General features: G+C 44.5%; 3 protein-coding genes and 1 pseudogene across 4 annotated transcripts; all 4 read right to left on the reverse strand.

The window, feature by feature from the left end:
- Positions 1–1007: 1007 nt before the first annotated feature.
- On the reverse strand, positions 1008–2596 carry LOC308248308 (interferon omega-2-like; annotated as a pseudogene). The gene is made up of 2 exons: positions 2592–2596; positions 1008–1690 (listed from the first exon to the last, which is right to left on the reverse strand). The product of its transcript is annotated as an interferon omega-2-like (transcript).
- Positions 2597–5479: 2883 nt separating this feature from the next.
- Positions 5480–5995, reverse strand: LOC308248956 (interferon omega-1-like; the record flags this gene model as incomplete). Its single annotated transcript, XM_080669452.1, has 1 exon — positions 5480–5995. The coding sequence occupies one exon, from the start codon at positions 5993–5995 to the stop codon at positions 5480–5482; it is 516 nt and encodes a 171-aa protein (XP_080525578.1).
- Positions 5996–13183: 7188 nt separating this feature from the next.
- Positions 13184–13885, reverse strand: LOC308247998 (interferon omega-2-like; the record flags this gene model as incomplete). Its single annotated transcript, XM_080667905.1, has 1 exon — positions 13184–13885. The coding sequence occupies exon 1, from the start codon at positions 13769–13771 to the stop codon at positions 13184–13186; it is 588 nt and encodes a 195-aa protein (XP_080524031.1). The 5' UTR covers positions 13772–13885.
- Positions 13886–17574: 3689 nt separating this feature from the next.
- On the reverse strand, positions 17575–18090 carry LOC308248157 (interferon omega-1-like; the record flags this gene model as incomplete). The annotated part of the gene is made up of 1 exon (XM_080668182.1): positions 17575–18090. The coding sequence occupies one exon, from the start codon at positions 18088–18090 to the stop codon at positions 17575–17577; it is 516 nt and encodes a 171-aa protein (XP_080524308.1).
- Between the last annotated feature and the right edge of the window lie 217 nt (positions 18091–18307).

Raw genomic sequence — 18307 nt, forward strand, 5'->3', positions numbered from 1 at the left:
TACTCAAAACAGGACAAGGAATATTCATTCGGGCAAAAATCCTATCAAAATAAACTGTAATTGTCCCCACATTAAACCCAGGACCATGAGAGTTTACATTGTTTATCAAAGTCCCGCTGCTGTTAAATAGAGGTAGGATCCAGCCCAAATCTCTGGATGCTGAATGGGCTGCAGAATCCCATTCTTTCACGGATAAAAACCGCCATGAGAGGGGTGACAAACTGGAGACACAGTCCCATTCCACAGAGTTAAGTGTGTGAAAAATGACCACTAACCTCCTCATCTCACTTCTCAGATGTGTCCACACGTACCTTTAATGATCTTATTTCCAGCCAACGAAGACCATATACCTTTCCCACTCCACTCTAGGTGACTCAGATGTTTCTTCCCACTGCTCCTTGTTGACGGAACAGAAATCAGTAACAACTCAGACATGACCAGTGAACGTCTCCCATGCTTTCCAGGGCTCTTCTCAATTCCATGCGTTTCCAGCTTTAGATAGGCATTTTCTGAGATTTGGTGTAACTGTTCTAGAGGACTTAATAGACAAGTAGTATGTTGAAATTGATCTATGTGGCAAAAAATAAAGATTTAGTTTTTCAGAATAAAAGAACTCGGGAAATTATTTTGATAAGAATTTAATAAAGCAAAATGCAAGTTTAATGCCAAAACAGTAAACATGTGGTGTAAATTTTAATACAAAGTAAGGGCAAATATTGGTTATGTAAATATATCAATATGATAACATGAAATAATAAATAGTAAATGAAGAAGAAACAATAAATAAATAAATAAATAAATAAATAAATAAATAGCATCACCACAGTAATCTATTAGGGACTGATATCCCAGGAGCTAAATTTCATAACATTTTCTTGCTTAATACCCTGACAACAGATTTGCTGAATAAAACATAATAAATTCTGTGACTAAAGCTGACCTAAGAGCCTTTGATTTGACTCAAGATGTGCAAACGTGATGTAGCACATTCATCAGTGAGAATCCTTTCAAGGTGACCTCACGTCTCCATCGTTATTTCTTAGCCTTTCTTGCAAGGCTCTCCTTGAGGAGAAGGATCTCATGATTTCCACTCTGACAACTTCCCAGGCGCAGTCACTGTATTTCTCTCCTTCAGGTAGAGACGGATGCCCTGGAAGTACCTCTTCAAGGCCAGGGTAGGGCCCTGCATGGCCAGGGCAGATCCCTCCTCTCCCATCTCCCGCGCCCAGCAGGTGTCCAGGTCTTCCAGCTGCCGATGGAGTCCTGTGCGCAGTTGGTCCACGAGGGTCGTGTTCCAGGTGACAGAGGAGTTCTCTGTGGGCAAGAGGTCGAAGATCTGCTGGAGCATCTCGTGGAGGACAGAGATGGCCTGGGCCTTCTGGACCTGGCTGCCTTCCACCGTTGCCCGGGGGAATCTGAAGTGCTGTCTGTCCTTCAGACAGAAGAGAGGGGAGATTGTGCTCATTTGGCTCAGAAGCTCTAAGTTCTCCCTGCTGAGCAGGGCATGGTCCTGAGGCAGGCCACAGCCCAGAGATTCACCGGGGCCAGAGCTGAACAGCACCAGGGCCGTGAATAGAGAGAGCAGGAGGGCTATGGGCAAATGAGGGTGCTGCTGGCCTGGCTGAGCTGGGCATCTGGTGAACAGCCTTGAGCCAAAAGTTCTCCAATGATCTTCTTTCTGGTCAGGGCCCTTAAATAGGGAACACCACAATTTTCATTTTCTAACCATTTCTTTCCACATTCACTTCCTTTTTTGTTTCTTTTAGGTGGTCTAAGAAGATGTCATCAATCTGCAATATTAATTTTCTATATTAAATTCCCAACAAACTTTTTTTTAATATATTTTTTTGATTTTTTACGGAGAGGAAGGGAGAGCGACAGAGAGTTAGAAACATCGGTGAGAGAGAAACATCGATCAGCTGCCTCCTGCACACCTCCCACTGGGGATGTGCCCACAACCAAGGTACATGCTCTTGACTGGAATCGAACCTGGGACCTTTCAGTCCACAGGCCGACGCTCTATCCACAGAGCCAAACCCGTTAGGGCTCCCAACAAACTTTAGATGTGTCAGTCTGGGCACCGTGCTGCCCTCCTTACTTTGCACAGGGCGTCAGGCTCCCTCACCAAGTGGGATAGTGTATTTAGTCAGGTCCTCGCTGGACCACGTGTAGTACATAAGCTCTTTAGAACCAAGGGCTGAGTTTTGTTTACTGTTGTGTTCCCTGCAGAGGCTGAGGTTTTAGTGACTGCGTTTCGGGGATGTTTCTCTTCTGGAACCCATTCCTGCAGGGCCACGTAGTTATGCTTCCCGGGTCCACTAGGTCAGGACTTCTGTAGACATTGCCGTTTCCTTCCGGCGTCTATAACTGGTTGTTAGGGCTCCTCAGGCTGTGCCAGTACCCCCAGCAGGAATCTGGGTTCTTTGCTGGTGGGTGTAGGTGTGCAGATTCTCATAACAAGACAGTAATATTTTACCAGCACCACCCACCCCATTCACGAGGCCGAGATCAGCTCTAGTAACCCTTTGCCTCTGGAGTGACAGTGTCCTCAACTATAACTCTCCTGGACTCCCCCTTGAGGGCAGGCTCACCCCATCCTGAGGTCCTTAGAATCCTCCCCAGGCGGAGGGGCTTGTGTCTCTGTGGCAAAATGATCACCAGGATCCTCTTCTTCCCCCGGGAGGGTGTGTGTGAAGGACCCTTGTTTTTATTGGTGACCTGCTCCTCTCCTGAGTCAGGACTTGGGTGTCAGAGGTGTCCACAGCCCTAAACGCTGACAGAAAACGTTTATTTTGTCTAAGTGGGTGGAGGCATTAGCTATCCATTGCAATCATTTACATTCAATAGGACGATAACTTTTATTATGCCAGCACCGCTTTTATTGTTCAATTCTTTGCTGAAAGGATGGAACACACTATGCTCAGAATTTCTGAGCTTTGCACAGGAGTTTCAGTGACGATGTCTCCCAGTGGAAACTTGTAGAACAGAAACTGGTGAACGTCAGCTGCTCATTCAGACTGACTTTAAGTTGGGCCTCTCTGTTCATCCCTGTCTGTCTCATGCTCAAGATGCAGGGCAGTGAGGCTCAGGATGCTATCTCAGCCTTCTTTTCTTAATTATTCATGGTGCTTCATTTTAAAGGTAAATAACCACATAGTAATTACAGTGGTTTCCTGGGCATAGTCTGTCTTTCTCCTCTGGCATTACTCTCTGCTTCATCCTCAGGTTAATACAAACAATGGGAATAAAGAAGGGCAAAGAGACTTCACCATTTTTCTCGATAATTATCAGGACTTCAGACATTTTATTTCTCATTTCAACTTTCCCAGAAAGCAAAATTGACAGTAGTTTGTGACAAAAATGAAACGAATAGAATGCTGCATGTCATAAAAGAGAAAGCAGGGAAGTGACTTCTGATGATGAGAAGACAAAGTGTAAGTTGGCAGAATTGACTGTAGCCACACGGGGTCCCTGGTGCTGTGGCAGAGGGAGGATGGAAGCCAGCCCTGAGCTACACCAACACAGCGATGGGCTGCCTCTCCCCAGAGGCTCAAAGAGCAGGACGTCCTGGGTCAGTGACCAGCCATGTCACTTTCCTGTCATTTAATGCACATGGGTTCAGCTCTGAGGACAGAAGTTAAGACTCACAGCAACTAACTCTCAAAAGTTTGGCAACCACCACCCCCACTGCTTGAACAGGACCCTCCCTGGCTGCCTAGTGGATATTAACCCAGGTTTGTGTGCTCCATCTAGTTAACAAATCCACTCAGCCACTGAGAAGCTTGCCTTGAGTAATGTGGATTTAAGAGAAATGGAATTGGATGATCCTAAAAGAGTGTGGTCTTAATCTAAATAATAGTTATATTGATATTTTATAGTAAATGATAACAAAATTTTATCGCATATGCTAACTATTGACCGACTGTTGTAAAGTCTTTGAAATGCTGAATTCAACCTTCTCAGTAATCCTATTTGTATTAAACTTTTTATACCACTATTATGCAGTATAAATCTGGAGCGATGAATTATTTGGAAGGTACCAAGAATCCAAGGTCAAATCCTTTAGAAGATTAAGATAAAGGCTTGTCTGGAAGGGCCCGTTAAAAGACAAGGATAGAATTGGACATGGGATTTATGAACCAAGGAGAGGCCATGGCATGAGAGCACTGAGCAGGGAGGGTGGGGTGACAATGGATTCCAAGTTCCACTTCAAATGCCTGAGGACTGCTGTCTATTGTTCTGTATGACATCACCAGTGTGGTCCGAGTCCACAGAACTGACTGACTTCAAGTTCCAAGGAAAAGTAGTCAACATTCCTTTTACATAGTTTAAAGAGTAGAATTTTCTGACAATTGAAACAGGTTTGTCTCTGGCTCTGGAGTAACCGTGGTCCCTCCAATTCCCAGCAGGCTGCTGTGGGGTCAGTGTCCCCTGTGCTGGGGACACTGCTGTTGGCCACGTCTCTGTGGGAGAGCTCTGCTCTCAGCATCCACTTCCATCTTCTCACCCTCGGAACCAGGATGATCTGCAGAAACAGGTGACTCAGTGCAGGCCCTTCCCATTGCTCCCCTCCTGAGGGCCTGCCTGTTCCAGTCCAGGCTTTACCTGTCTCTGTTCTGCCCAGTTCTCACGCTGCTGCTGACTTCTATCTCCTTCCTGCTCCTAGGTGTGCTCTGTCTCCTGTTCCATGATCACCAGGTCCGAGTCTACTTCTCACCTCTTTGCACTTAGTGCATCACCTGAGATAGGTTCAGCCCCACTGCTGGGAGCATAAGTGATATTGCCCAGGACAGTCCTGGCCTTGAAAACATCCCAGGTGACCTACCCTCATTTCTCTCTGTACAACTGGGTAGAATAGAATTAAGTTCCCAGAGAAATCTGGCTACACACGCTGAGTTGGCAAAGTTTCCAAATAGAACGTGCCCATGACCTACAATCATTGTTTACAAAAGAGCCAAACTTAAGAGTCCTCTGATCAGAAATGCTTGCATTGTGCTCTTCTACAAACGCAAAATAAAGTTCTATAATGACCAAGGTGTGGATAGTTTTCTGTTGATCAGTTACAAGAGCCACCATGAACTTCACTGTCAAATGTCTTTAACCAAATATTATCCTGAAGAACCTTTCAATTAAAAAAAAAGATGGAATTTATAGTTTGGAAACAGCAAATATCACCTACCCCCTCCACTACCACTGTCCCAAAAAATTAAAAACAGTAAAAAATAAAATGATGTCATAAAATTTTTTATTTAAGAAAGCAGATCATGTACCTCTCTCTCTCTAAACATAATGTTGTAAATTCATGATGTACATTGTATTTTTTAAAATAACCCCCTGATTCGGGTTGTAGGTATTTCTCAGCTGGTGCAGAAATGTGAGTGGAGATTGTTTTGGGGCTTAGCAAGCAATGCAATTGAAGAGAGAGAGTCAGTCACCATAGAAAGTTATTGTGAATTGGTTGACTTTCCTGTGAGGATTGTTACATGATTCCAACGCGTAGTGTAATTTCCACTCTAACGACCTCCCAAGCACAGGCGCTGTATTTCTTCTCTCTCAGGTAGTTATGGATTCTTTGGAAGTACTTCGGGACATGAATTCCCAAAGTGGGACAAGCCCGATTTTCTCCTTCCCTCTGCTCCAGGTCCTCCAGGCTGTGATGAAGGCTGGAGAGTAGTTGAGAGAGGAGGGTGTGGTCCCATGCAGCAAGGCTGTGCTGTGTTCTAAAGAGGTTGAAGATCTGCATGATCATCAGATGGTGGAAACAGGTGTGTTGTGTCTTCTGCATTTGGGTGATTGTCCCCCTATTCCAAGGAAATTTGAAGTCATTTCTGTCACCCAGGCATAAGTGAGGGGGGATCTTTTGCAGTTGCCTCAAAAGATTGAAGACACTCAGGTTGTCTCCTCTGTGGATCCAAAGTAAGTCCTCCTCAAGAGAACCAGCAGGGCTGGAGCAGAGCATGGCCCCCGCCACCAGCCACAGAGAGATCTGGGCCATTGCGAATTGCAGTGATTCAGGGGACTACCGCCAGGGGGAGTCGCGGGCCCAAGTAGCTGCAACTTTCCTTCTTGGGATTTCTAGAAAGCGCGATTCTCCAGCTGGCCACCAGAGGGAGCGCAGGAGGCCTTTATGAAGCCGCTTTTTGGGGAAAGTTGGATCAGTCTGGTCTGAGAGCAGAGAAGCCGGCCCGCCCCGCGGAGCCGCTTTGTGCCGCTTTAATCGTGAAGGCAAAACCTCCCTTCGGAGGCCGCCGCTGCTGAGGACGGAGCTCTGCCGGCGCCTCGCCGCGGCCATAGTCCTGAGGAAGCCGGCACAGAACCTGGCCTTCGCTGCGCTTCCCCGGGAGCGTGGGGCTTTCCTTTTGCGCGGAAACCCCGGCGAGGCCATTTTTACCGAGAATCCGTTTGCTGCGGGATCAGAGGCTGGAATCAGAGCGTGCTGGGTGGTTTGTACAGAATCGGGGCACTTTCTGCGCGAGATGCGCCCAGATTCAGAGCCGGGAAGGCGGGAAGGACGGGCCACTGCTCCGCGCTGGGGACATTTCGTGTGATGTTTCCACGTTACAACGTTAGAGAGCCATGGAGTAAAGTTTAAAAATACGGGAAAGTGCGAGCATTAAAACTTGTCTTCCTGAAGCTACTATAAATATTAAAATACTTTAATATTAAATATAAATATGAAGCCTAATATTTAAAAATACTTTATTTTAAAGCATCAGTTAATTAAACTTGTAAAATAGTTTAGTATTCAATAAACATCGCTGTAAATTTTTAAATATATTTTAAACGTAGAAACTAAACACATTCTCTTAAACTTTAAAAAATATTTAAATATTAAATAAAATACATAAAATGTAAAATATTTTAATCTTAAGAAATCCTTCTATTAGAATTTTAAAAATACTTATATGTTGAATATTAACTAAGTATTAACTGAAATTTTTTAATGTTTTAATTTTTAACATTCAGACTATAAAAACTCCATGTATGAAACTTGCACTTTATTTCAACTGTATTTTATTTGTACCAAAACTAGGATTTAATGTAATTTTACTGTCTTGGCTGGAGTGGAAGCTAACAGTTTAGTATTTTCACGATGACTTGTTTTCAGCCTGGCCTGCCTGCCTGGCTCAGCGCTGGAGCATCAGCCTATGAACCAGGAAGTCCTGGTCCGATTCCTGGTCTGGGCACAGGTCCTGGTTGCAGCTAGATCCCTGGGTGGGGCTTGCGGGAGGCAGTGGATCAATGATTCTCTCTCATCATTGATGTTTCTATCTCTCCCTATCTTCCTCTCTGAAATCAATACAAGTGTTTTATTGAAGATATTATTTTTTTCTAAAAGGGATTACTTGTTTTCAGTTGAGAGTATTGCCAATGTTGGACAGTTTTTGTAACCACGTGACAATGGTGAGTCATTTTTCTTTAATTTCACTTTACTGAAACGTCTTCACAGGACCTCATCTTGAATGAATCGTTACAAGTAAAAATTGGGGTTGTGGACAGGCTGGAGAGGACATTTAGCAGGTCAGATCTTTTCCTTTTCTTTGGTTAGAATTTTGTGGACTGAATGGAACTTGCTAACATCATATTTGCACCTTGTCGCACCCCTCCCCTTTGTAAGCCTCTCAGGGACTTGTCAGTGGAAGGTCATTTCGTGTCTCTAAAATGTTGGTATTTTGTTAATCATTTCCTGGCATTAATTCATTTTTTATTTTTCTTAAATTTTTAAAAAATATATTTTATTGTTTTTTTATAGAGAGGAAGGGAGAGGGACAGAGAGTTAGAAACATCAATGAGAGAGAAACATCCATCAGCTGCCTCCTGCACACCCCCTACTGGGGATGTACCCGCAACCAAGGTACATGCCCTTGACTGGAATCGAACCTGGGACCCTTCAGTACGCAGGCCGACTCTCTTTCCACTGACCCAAACCGGTTAGGGCAATTCATTTGTTAGTATTGCCTGGAAGTATTGTGTATCTTGATGACTCAGATGTGAGTCCTTCTTAAACTCTGTGCTTGAGGGAAGTACTCTACCCTTCTACTACCCCAGGAAGGAGCTTTTGAATTAGTGTTGTGATCTTCAAGGGCTGAAAACCTAGGTATGTCCCCTTTCTTAACAGCTTCACCCTCTGCCTCTTTCCTGCCTGTTTGTTTATGTTTTCCTGTGCCTCACATAACATCCCCAGAGGTGGTCTGCCTCTGAGGCTGAAAGAAGGGATTATTTAGCTCATTGTTACCACTCACAGAACAGCAGTGTTTTGTCAGGAACCTTTCCTCAGAGCCGGTTCTCTGCAGAGTGGGCTCTGAGATTCATTATTGGTATATAACGCCCTAGAGCAGCTGTGGGCAAACTACGGCCTGGCGGGATCCGGCTGTTCTGTCCGGTTCTCTTGCTCTCCCCTCCCTCCGCTCCTTTACTTTGAATTTATATTAGTTCACTCAAACACTTCATCCATGCTTTTGTTCCGGCCCTCCGGTCCAGTTAAGAACTTATTGTGGCCCTCGAGTCAAAAAGTTTGCCCACCCCTGCCCTAGAGTAAAGAAAACCAGTTCAATAAAAGGTTCTGGGATCAATGGAAAGCCACATGCAAAAGAATGGACTGGATTACAGTTTGTCCCCATGAATAAAACTTAACTCAAAGGGGATCAAGTATATAAATAGAAGGTCTGAAATAATAACATCAGTAGAAGAAAGCATAGGTACTAAGTGTATGGACTAGGCTGTAGAGAACATTTTATGAACTTGACTCCAAAGGCAAGTGAAGGAACGGCAAAATAAATGAATGGGACTATGTCAGAGTAACCAGCTTCTGCACAGCAAAAGAAACTGACAACACAACAAAGAGGCAACCAACGAATAGGAGATAATATTTGCAAACAATAGCTCCGACAAAGGTTTAATACCCAAACTATATAATGAACTCATAAAACTTAACACTAAACAAACAACCCAATTAGAACATGGGCACAGAACCTGAATGGACACCTCTCCCAAGAAGGAAGACAAACATCCAATCGATATATGAAAAGATGTTCAATGTCACTAGCAATTAGCGAAATGCAAATGACAACTACAATGAGACACCACCTCACACCTGTTAGACAAGTAATAACAAGTGTTGGAGAGGCTGTGGAAAAGGGGGAACTCTCATTCACTGCTGGTGGGAATATAGACTTCTGCAGCCACTATGAAAAACAATGGCGTGAATTCCCCCAAAATGAAGAATAGAGCTATCTACCATATGACCCAGCAATCCCTCTCTTGCATATATACCAGAGAAATCAAAAACTTGTTCATTGCAGCATTATTTTTAAAAATATATATTTTATTGATTTTTTACAGAGAGGAAGGGAAAGGGACAGAGAGTCAGAAACATCGATGAGAGATAAACATCGATTAGCTGCCTCCTGCACAATTCCAAGGTACATGCCCTTGACCAGAATCGAACCCAGGACCCTTCAGTCCGCAGGCCGATGCTCTATCCACTGAGTCAAACCGGTCAGGGCTCATTGCAGCATTATGCACTGTGGCCAACACATGGAGAGAACCATGGTGTCGTCAATAGAGAACTGGTTAAAGAAGACGTGGTACGTAGACACAATGGAATAGTAATGGGAAAAGATGAAATTCTGCCATTTGGGACAACGTGGATGGGTCCTGAGAATATTATGCTACGTGAAATAAGTGAGGCGGAAAAAGCTGAGCACCACATGATCTCATATGTGGGATATCACACTAAACTCGTGCACACAAACAGTAGTGTGGGGGTTGTCAGAGGGAAGGGTGTGGGAGGGGGAGAGTGAAGGGGGCCTAATATATAGTGACAGAAGAGGATTTGACTTTGGGTGGTGTGCATACAGTGGAATATACCGATCTTTTAACAAATCCGCACCTGAATCCTATATGATCCTATGAAGCAATGTCACCCCAATACATTTTTTAAACAAAAGAAAGAGAAAAATGAATAAATAAACAAACCCTTAAATCACTCACGCAGTGTACAGAGAATGTTCACATGTGCCTTTATGTCATGTAGAAATGATATAATCCAATTCAACAGAGTATCTGGGGTTATAGAGATACAGGTTTAGAAATCCACTGGGCGCTACAGTATTTTATCTTAGATCCTTGCGATGATTAATTTTAAGTTTCAATTGGATTGGACCATGAGGTGCCCAGATACTTGGTCAAACTTTCTGAATGTGTCTGTGAAGGTGTTTTGGTCTGAAATTGACAATTAAGTAGATGGACTGGGAAAAGCTATTGTTCTCCCTAATATGAGTCCACCTCATCTAATCAGTTGGAGGCCTTGAATAGAACATAATGGCTGACCTTGGAGAGAAAACGATAATTTAGCTAAATTCTATGTAGCAAAACTTATAGCAAAGGGGAGGATGAAGGGCATAGTCGGGGTAAGGAGAGAGCACAAGCTGTCTGCCCTGGCTGGGGGATAAAGGAGAGGAACTTTTGTCCCGTGGCCAACCTTCAGCTCTGCAAAACCAGCCACATGCTTATTGTTTCATTTTTTCCCAGATGTAATCCGTTGGGAACAAGGAATGGGAATCACACCAATCAACTCACAAAAGACTCACTTTAACTAAGAACACCAAATTACTAATACTATCTAGCAAAATCATGGTGTTACTCATTCTCAATGTGCATTTCATATGATTAGTGAATCCATCAGAAACTTGGGTCATCTGCTAGTAAATATAATTACTACTCAAGATGACATAGAAGTGGCTGATGTCTCTTAGTGGTTCGTGTTGACCCACCCATGGAAAGGTGAGGGCTTGATTCCAGCTCAAGGGCATGTACCTAGGTTGCAAGTTCAGTCCCCGGGCTAGTCAGCTTGCAAGCAGAACCCAACCAATATATGTCACTCTCACATTGATACTGTTCTCTCTCCCTTCATCTCTGAAAATCAATTTAAATAATCAATATGAGAATGATATTATTGAGCACCTGCGGTGGTGTAGGGCACTATTCTAAGCATATTAATTCATGGTTCTTTCCTTTGAACACTTCTTTGAAAACATGCATTTATAAAACAGGAGTTTCTCAAGCACCTTCGTGTGTCAGTCTTGTTTGTCTAACTTAGTACACATGAGTTAACACAAGAGGAAGATGTTGTTCCTTTCATTATCCCCTTTTTATGGAGAAGAAGACAAAGCCAAAGGGACATTAGCTTTCCCAAGTTCATAGCTATACTTGAAAATCTAGGAGTTCTGACACCATAGTCTAAGCCAGCCGTGGGCAATCTACGGCCCGCGGGCTGGATCCGGCTGTTCTATCCGGTTCTCTTGCTCTCCCCTCCGCTTCTTTACTTTGAATTTATATTCGTTGACACAAACACTCCATCCATGCTTTTGTTCCGGCCCTCTGGTCCAGTTTAAGAACCCATTGTGGCCCTCGAGTCAAAAAGTTTGCCCGCCCCTGGTCTAAGCTCTTAGGATTCTAGGAATTTCCCTCTTCACTGGAACTAAGAGGCTACTGAGAATCAGAGCATCCTTTCTCCAGGACAGTAGTTGTGATGGTTGATTTTTTAAAAATATATATTTTATTGCTTTTTTACAGAGAGGAAGGGAGAGGGATAGAGAGTTAGAAACATCGATGAGAGAGAAACATCAATCAGCTGCCCCCTACACACCTCCTACTGGAGATGTGCCCGCAACGAAGGTACATGCCCTTGACTGGAATCGAACCTGTGACCCCTCAGTCCGCAGGCCGATGCTCTATCCACTGAAAAACCAGTTAGGGCGTGATGGTTAATTTTATGTGTCGACTTGGCTATGTCAACCACCGGTCATCCTGAATTTTGCCTTAAAATGTATGTGGAGGTAGAGAAGCATAAATGCAGCAGCCCAGGAGGTCACAGTTTAGACCAGCAGAACTCAAATGGCCAAACAACCTATCTGTAACTTAAAAGTAACACAATTGACTTGCATTAAATCTGTAAGCAAGTAGCAAGGATCCTACCATTCAACAGGTGATAGGCAATGAAAGAAAGGAAAAAGTTGAGAATTGGCAAGTTTTTCTCCTTCTAAACTGGTCCATGAAGTAGAGGAGTAGAGGAGAGAAAGATAAAGAATAAAAATGTATTAAAATACTACCCACAATTTATTTACAAGTGAACTGAAGCATTGACTAGGTCACCTGAGGCACAGATTCAAGAAATCCTCCCAAATTGGTCTCTCTCCCTGCTCTCTGAGATATTCACACAGCACACACGCAGCTATCTGAATTTGGCTGATTCCTTTCTCTGTCATCATTGTAACAATGGCATTTGCTCAGGGCCCAGAAACATCCATCAGCACACTCCTAGAAACAGAACTGTCTACAACCGTTTTGAAGAACATAGAGCTGCCACTCAACAGTTGCTGTCTCCCTTTGGCTTTTCTTCTGATTAGAAACCTTGAAGCGGAAACCACAACAGAACTAGAGGCAGCGAGGTCGGGGCGGGAAGGGAGTGAATACATCCAGTAAAGCAGGGCTGGGAGACTGTGGTAGGAGGAGGACCAGATGCCAATATCAGCCAACAAATACCCGATATCGTTTCTGCTTCACTCTAAAGACTCCTCCCAGATATTCCTACCCTCTCCTCTTGCTGACGGAATAGAAATCGGTTACAATTCTGACATAACCACTGAACATCTTCCGTTTTCCAGGGCTCTTCTCAATTCCATGCGTTTCCAGCTTTCGATAGTCCCACCTGAGAAGTGGGAGAACTGTTCTAAAGGACTTAATAAAAGTGTACTATTTTGAGATAGATTCAACAAATAAGGATTTAGCTTTTCAGAAGTAAAAAACTCACCAAGTTTTCTGTGATAAGAAATAAATAAAGCAAAATGCAAATTTAATAACTTAAAAAAGTTACATGTTTGTTAAATTTTGATACAAGGTAAGTGCAAATATTGGTTACATAAGTACACAAATATGATAAGATGAAAGAATAAATAATAAATAAATAAATAACAATAAATAACCATTCAGGCAGTAACCTATCAGGGACTGTTGACTCAGGAGCTGAATTTTGTAACATTTTCTCACTTAATGCTCTGACAACAGATTTTCTGAGTAAAATTCAATAAATTCTGTGACTGAAGCAGATGTAAGAGCCTTTGCACATGACCCAGGACGTATGGGCAAAGGTGATGCGGCACATTCATCCATGAGAATCCTTTCAGGGCGATCCCACGACTCCATCCTTATTTCTTAGCCTTTCTTGCACGGGTGTTATTGAGGAGAAGGATCTCATGATTTCCACTCTGACAACTTCCCAGGCGCAGTCACTGTATTTCTTCTCCTTCAGGTAGAGACGGATGCCCTGGAAGTACCTCTTCAAGGCCAGGGTAGGGCCCTGCATGGCCAGGGCAGATCCCTCCTCTCCCATCTCCCGCGCCGAGCAGGTGTCCAGGTCTTCCAGCTGCCGATGGAGTCCTGTGCGCAGTTGGTCCACGAGGGTCGTGTTCCAGGTGACAGAGGAGTTCTCTGTGGGCAAGAGGTCGAAGATCTGCTGGAGCATCTCGTGGAGGACAGAGATGGCCTGGGCCTTCTGGACCTGGCTGCCTTCCACCATTGCCCGGGGGAATCTGAAGTGCTGTCTGTCCTTCAGACAGAAGAGAGGGGAGATTGTGCTCATTTGGCTGAGAAGCTCTAAGTTCTTCCTGCTGAGCAGGACGTGGTCCTGAGGCAGGTCACAGCCCAGAGCTCCACCAGGGCCAGAGCTGAACAGCACCAGGGCCGTGAATAGAGAGAGCAGGAGGGCCATGGGCAAACGAGGGTGCTGCTGGCCTGGCTGAGCTGGGCGTCTGGTGAACAACCTTGGGCCAAAAGTTCTCCAATGACCTTCTTTCTAAGTAGGGCCCTTAAATAGGGAACACCACAATTTTCATTTTCTAAGCATGTCTTTCCACTTTCACTTCCTTTTTTGTTTTCTTTTAGGTGGTCTAAGAAGATGTCATCAATCTGCAATATTAGTTTTCTAGTTATAATTTCCAACAAACTTTGCATGTGTCAGTCCACGTGGGTACTTAGTCAAATGAAAAGGTCTTTGTCCTAAAGTCAGAGATTCGGTAGGTGTGTAAATACTTACACACATGCCCATCCATATGTTTTTATTATATAAATATTGCTCTTCTGCTTTAGAAACAGAATTGGGCCTTGACTCTGGGCACCGTGCTGCCCTCCTTACTTTGCACAGGGCGTCAGGCTCCCTCGCCATGTGGGATACTGTATTTAGTCAGGTCCTCGCTGGACCACGTGTAGTACATAAGCTCTTTAGAACCAAGGGCTGAGTTTTGTTTACTGTTGTGTTCCCTGCAGAGGCTGAGGTTTTAGTGACTGCGTTTCGGGGATGTTTCTCTTCTGGAACCCATTCCTGCAGGGCCACGTAGTTATGCTTCCCGGGTCCACTAGGTCAGGACTTCAGTAGACATTGCCGTTTCCTTCCGGCGTCTGTAACTGGTTGTTAGGGCTCCTCAGGCTGTGCCAGTACCCCCAGCAGGAATCTGGGTTCTTTGCTGGTGGGTGTAGGTGTGCAGATTCTCATAACAAGACAGTAATATTTTCCCAGCACCACCCACCCCATTCACGAGGCTGAGATCAGATCTAGTAACCCTTTGCCTCTGGAGTGACAGTGTCCTCAACTATAACTCTCCTGGACTCCCCCTTGAGGGCAGGCTCACCCCATCCTGAGGTCCTTAGAATCCTCCCCAGGCGGAGGGGCTTGTGTCTCTGTGGCAAAATGATCACCAGGATCCTCTTCTTCCCCCGGGAGGGTGTGTGTGAAGGACCCTTGTTTTTATTGGTGACCTGCTCCTCTCCTGAGTCAGGACTTGGGTGTCAGAGGTGTCCACAGCCCTAAACGCTGACAGAAAACGTTTATTTTGTCTAAGTGGGTGGAGGCATTAGCTATCCATTGCAATCATTTACATTCAATAGGACGATAACTTTTATTATGCCAGCACCGCTTTTATTGTTCAATTCTTTGCTGAAAGGATGGAACACACTATGCTCAGAATTTCTGAGCTTTGCACAGGAGTTTCAGTGACGATGTCTCCCAGTGGAAACTTGTAGAACAGAAACTGGTGAACGTCAGCTGCTCATTCAGACTGACTTTAAGTTGGGCCTCTCTGTTCATCCCTGTCTGTCTCATGCTCAAGATGCAGGGCAGTGAGGCTCAGGATGCTATCTCAGCCTTCTTTTCTTAATTATTCATGGTGCTTCATTTTAAAGGTAAATAACCACATAGTAATTACAGTGGTTTCCTGGGCATAGTCTGTCTTTCTCCTCTGGCATTACTCTCTGCTTCATCCTCAGGTTAATACAAACAATGGGAATAAAGAAGGGCAAAGAGACTTCACCATTTTTCTCGATAATTATCAGGACTTCAGACATTTTATTTCTCATTTCAACTTTCCCAGAAAGCAAAATTGACAGTAGTTTGTGACAAAAATGAAACGAATAGAATGCTGCATGTCATAAAAGAGAAAGCAGGGAAGTGACTTCTGATGATGAGAAGACAAAGTGTAAGTTGGCAGAATTGACTGTAGCCACACGGGGTCCCTGGTGCTGTGGCAGAGGGAGGATGGAAGCCAGCCCTGAGCTACACCAACACAGCGATGGGCTGCCTCTCCCCAGAGGCTCAAAGAGCAGGACGTCCTGGGTCAGTGACCAGCCATGTCACTTTCCTGTCATTTAATGCACATGGGTTCAGCTCTGAGGACAGAAGTTAAGACTCACAGCAACTAACTCTCAAAAGTTTGGCAACCACCACCCCCACTGCTTGAACAGGACCCTCCCTGGCTGCCTAGTGGATATTAACCCAGGTTTGTGTGCTCCATCTAGTTAACAAATCCACTCAGCCACTGAGAAGCTTGCCTTGAGTAATGTGGATTTAAGAGAAATGGAATTGGATGATCCTAAAAGAGTGTGGTCTTAATCTAAATAATAGTTATATTGATATTTTATAGTAAATGATAACAAAATTTTATCGCATATGCTAACTATTGACCGACTGTTGTAAAGTCTTTGAAATGCTGAATTCAACCTTCTCAGTAATCCTATTTGTATTAAACTTTTTATACCACTATTATGCAGTATAAATCTGGAGCGATGAATTATTTGGAAGGTACCAAGAATCCAAGGTCAAATCCTTTAGAAGATTAAGATAAAGGCTTGTCTGGAAGGGCCCGTTAAAAGACAAGGATAGAATTGGACATGGGATTTATGAACCAAGGAGAGGCCATGGCATGAGAGCACTGAGCAGGGAGGGTGGGGTGACAATGGATTCCAAGTTCCACTTCAAATGCCTGAGGACTGCTGTCTATTGTTCTGTATGACATCACCAGTGTGGTCCGAGTCCACAGAACTGACTGACTTCAAGTTCCAAGGAAAAGTAGTCAACATTCCTTTTACATAGTTTAAAGAGTAGAATTTTCTGACAATTGAAACAGGTTTGTCTCTGGCTCTGGAGTAACCGTGGTCCCTCCAATTCCCAGCAGGCTGCTGTGGGGTCAGTGTCCCCTGTGCTGGGGACACTGCTGTTGGCCACGTCTCTGTGGGAGAGCTCTGCTCTCAGCATCCACTTCCATCTTCTCACCCTCGGAACCAGGATGATCTGCAGAAACAGGTGACTCAGTGCAGGCCCTTCCCATTGCTCCCCTCCTGAGGGCCTGCCTGTTCCAGTCCAGGCTTTACCTGTCTCTGTTCTGCCCAGTTCTCACACTGCTGCTGACTTTCATCTCCTTCCTGCTCCTAGGTGTGCTCTGTCTCCTGTTCCATGATCACCAGGTCCGAGTCTACTTCTCACCTCTTTGCACTTAGTGCATCACCTGAGATAGGTTCAGCCCCACTGCTGGGAGCATAAGTGATATTGCCCAGGACAGTCCTGGCCTTGAAAACATCCCAGGTGACCTACCCTCATTTCTCTCTGTACAACTGGGTAGAATAGAATTAAGTTCCCAGAGAAATCTGGCTACACACGCTGAGTTGGCAAAGTTTCTAAATAGAACGTGCCCATGACCTACAATCATTGTTTACAAAAGAGCCAAACTTAAGAGTCCTCTGATCAGAAATGCTTGCATTGTGCTCTTCTACAAACGCAAAATAAAGTTCTATAATGACCAAGGTGTGGATAGTTTTCTGTTGATCAGTTACAAGAGCCACCATGAACTTCACTGTCAAATGTCTTTAACCAAATATTATCCTGAAGAACCTTTCAATTAAAAAAAAAGATGGAATTTATAGTTTGGAAACAGCAAATATCACCTACCCCCTCCACTACCACTGTCCCAAAAAATTAAAAACAGTAAAAAATAAAATGATGTCATAAAATTTTTTATTTAAGAAAGCAGATCATGTACCTCTCTCTCTCTAAACATAATGTTGTAAATTCATGATGTACATTGTATTTTTAAAATAACCCCCTGATTCGGGTTGTAGGTATTTCTCAGCTGGTGCAGAAATGTGAGTGGAGATTGTTTTGGGGCTTAGCAAGCAATGCAATTGAAGAGAGAGAGTCAGTCACCATAGAAAGTTATTGTGAATTGGTTGACTTTCCTGTGAGGATTGTTACATGATTCCAACGCGTAGTGTAATTTCCACTCTAACGACCTCCCAAGCACAGGCGCTGTATTTCTTCTCTCTCAGGTAGTTATGGATTCTTTGGAAGTACTTCGGGACATGAATTCCCAAAGTGGGACAAGCCCGATTTTCTCCTTCCCTCTGCTCCAGGTCCTCCAGGCTGTGATGAAGGCTGGAGAGTAGTTGAGAGAGGAGGGTGTGGTCCCATGCAGCAAGGCTGTGCTGTGTTCTAAAGAGGTTGAAGATCTGCATGATCATCAGATGGTGGAAACAGGTGTGTTGTGTCTTCTGCATTTGGGTGATTGTCCCCCTATTCCAAGGAAATTTGAAGTCATTTCTGTCACCCAGGCATAAGTGAGGGGGGATCTTTTGCAGTTGCCTCAAAAGATTGAAGACACTCAGGTTGTCTCCTCTGTGGATCCAAAGTAAGTCCTCCTCAAGAGAACCAGCAGGGCTGGAGCAGAGCATGGCCCCCGCCACCAGCCACAGAGAGATCTGGGCCATTGCGAATTGCAGTGATTCAGGGGACTACCGCCAGGGGGAGTCGCGGGCCCAAGTAGCTGCAACTTTCCTTCTTGGGATTTCTAGAAAGCGCGATTCTCCAGCTGGCCACCAGAGGGAGCGCAGGAGGCCTTTATGAAGCCGCTTTTTGGGGAAAGTTGGATCAGTCTGGTCTGAGAGCAGAGAAGCCGGCCCGGCCCCGCGGAGCCGCTTTGTGCCG

This window comes from Plecotus auritus, assembly GCF_963455305.1.
Source record: "Plecotus auritus genome assembly, chromosome: 5".
NCBI classification, from domain to species: domain Eukaryota; kingdom Metazoa; phylum Chordata; class Mammalia; order Chiroptera; family Vespertilionidae; genus Plecotus; species Plecotus auritus.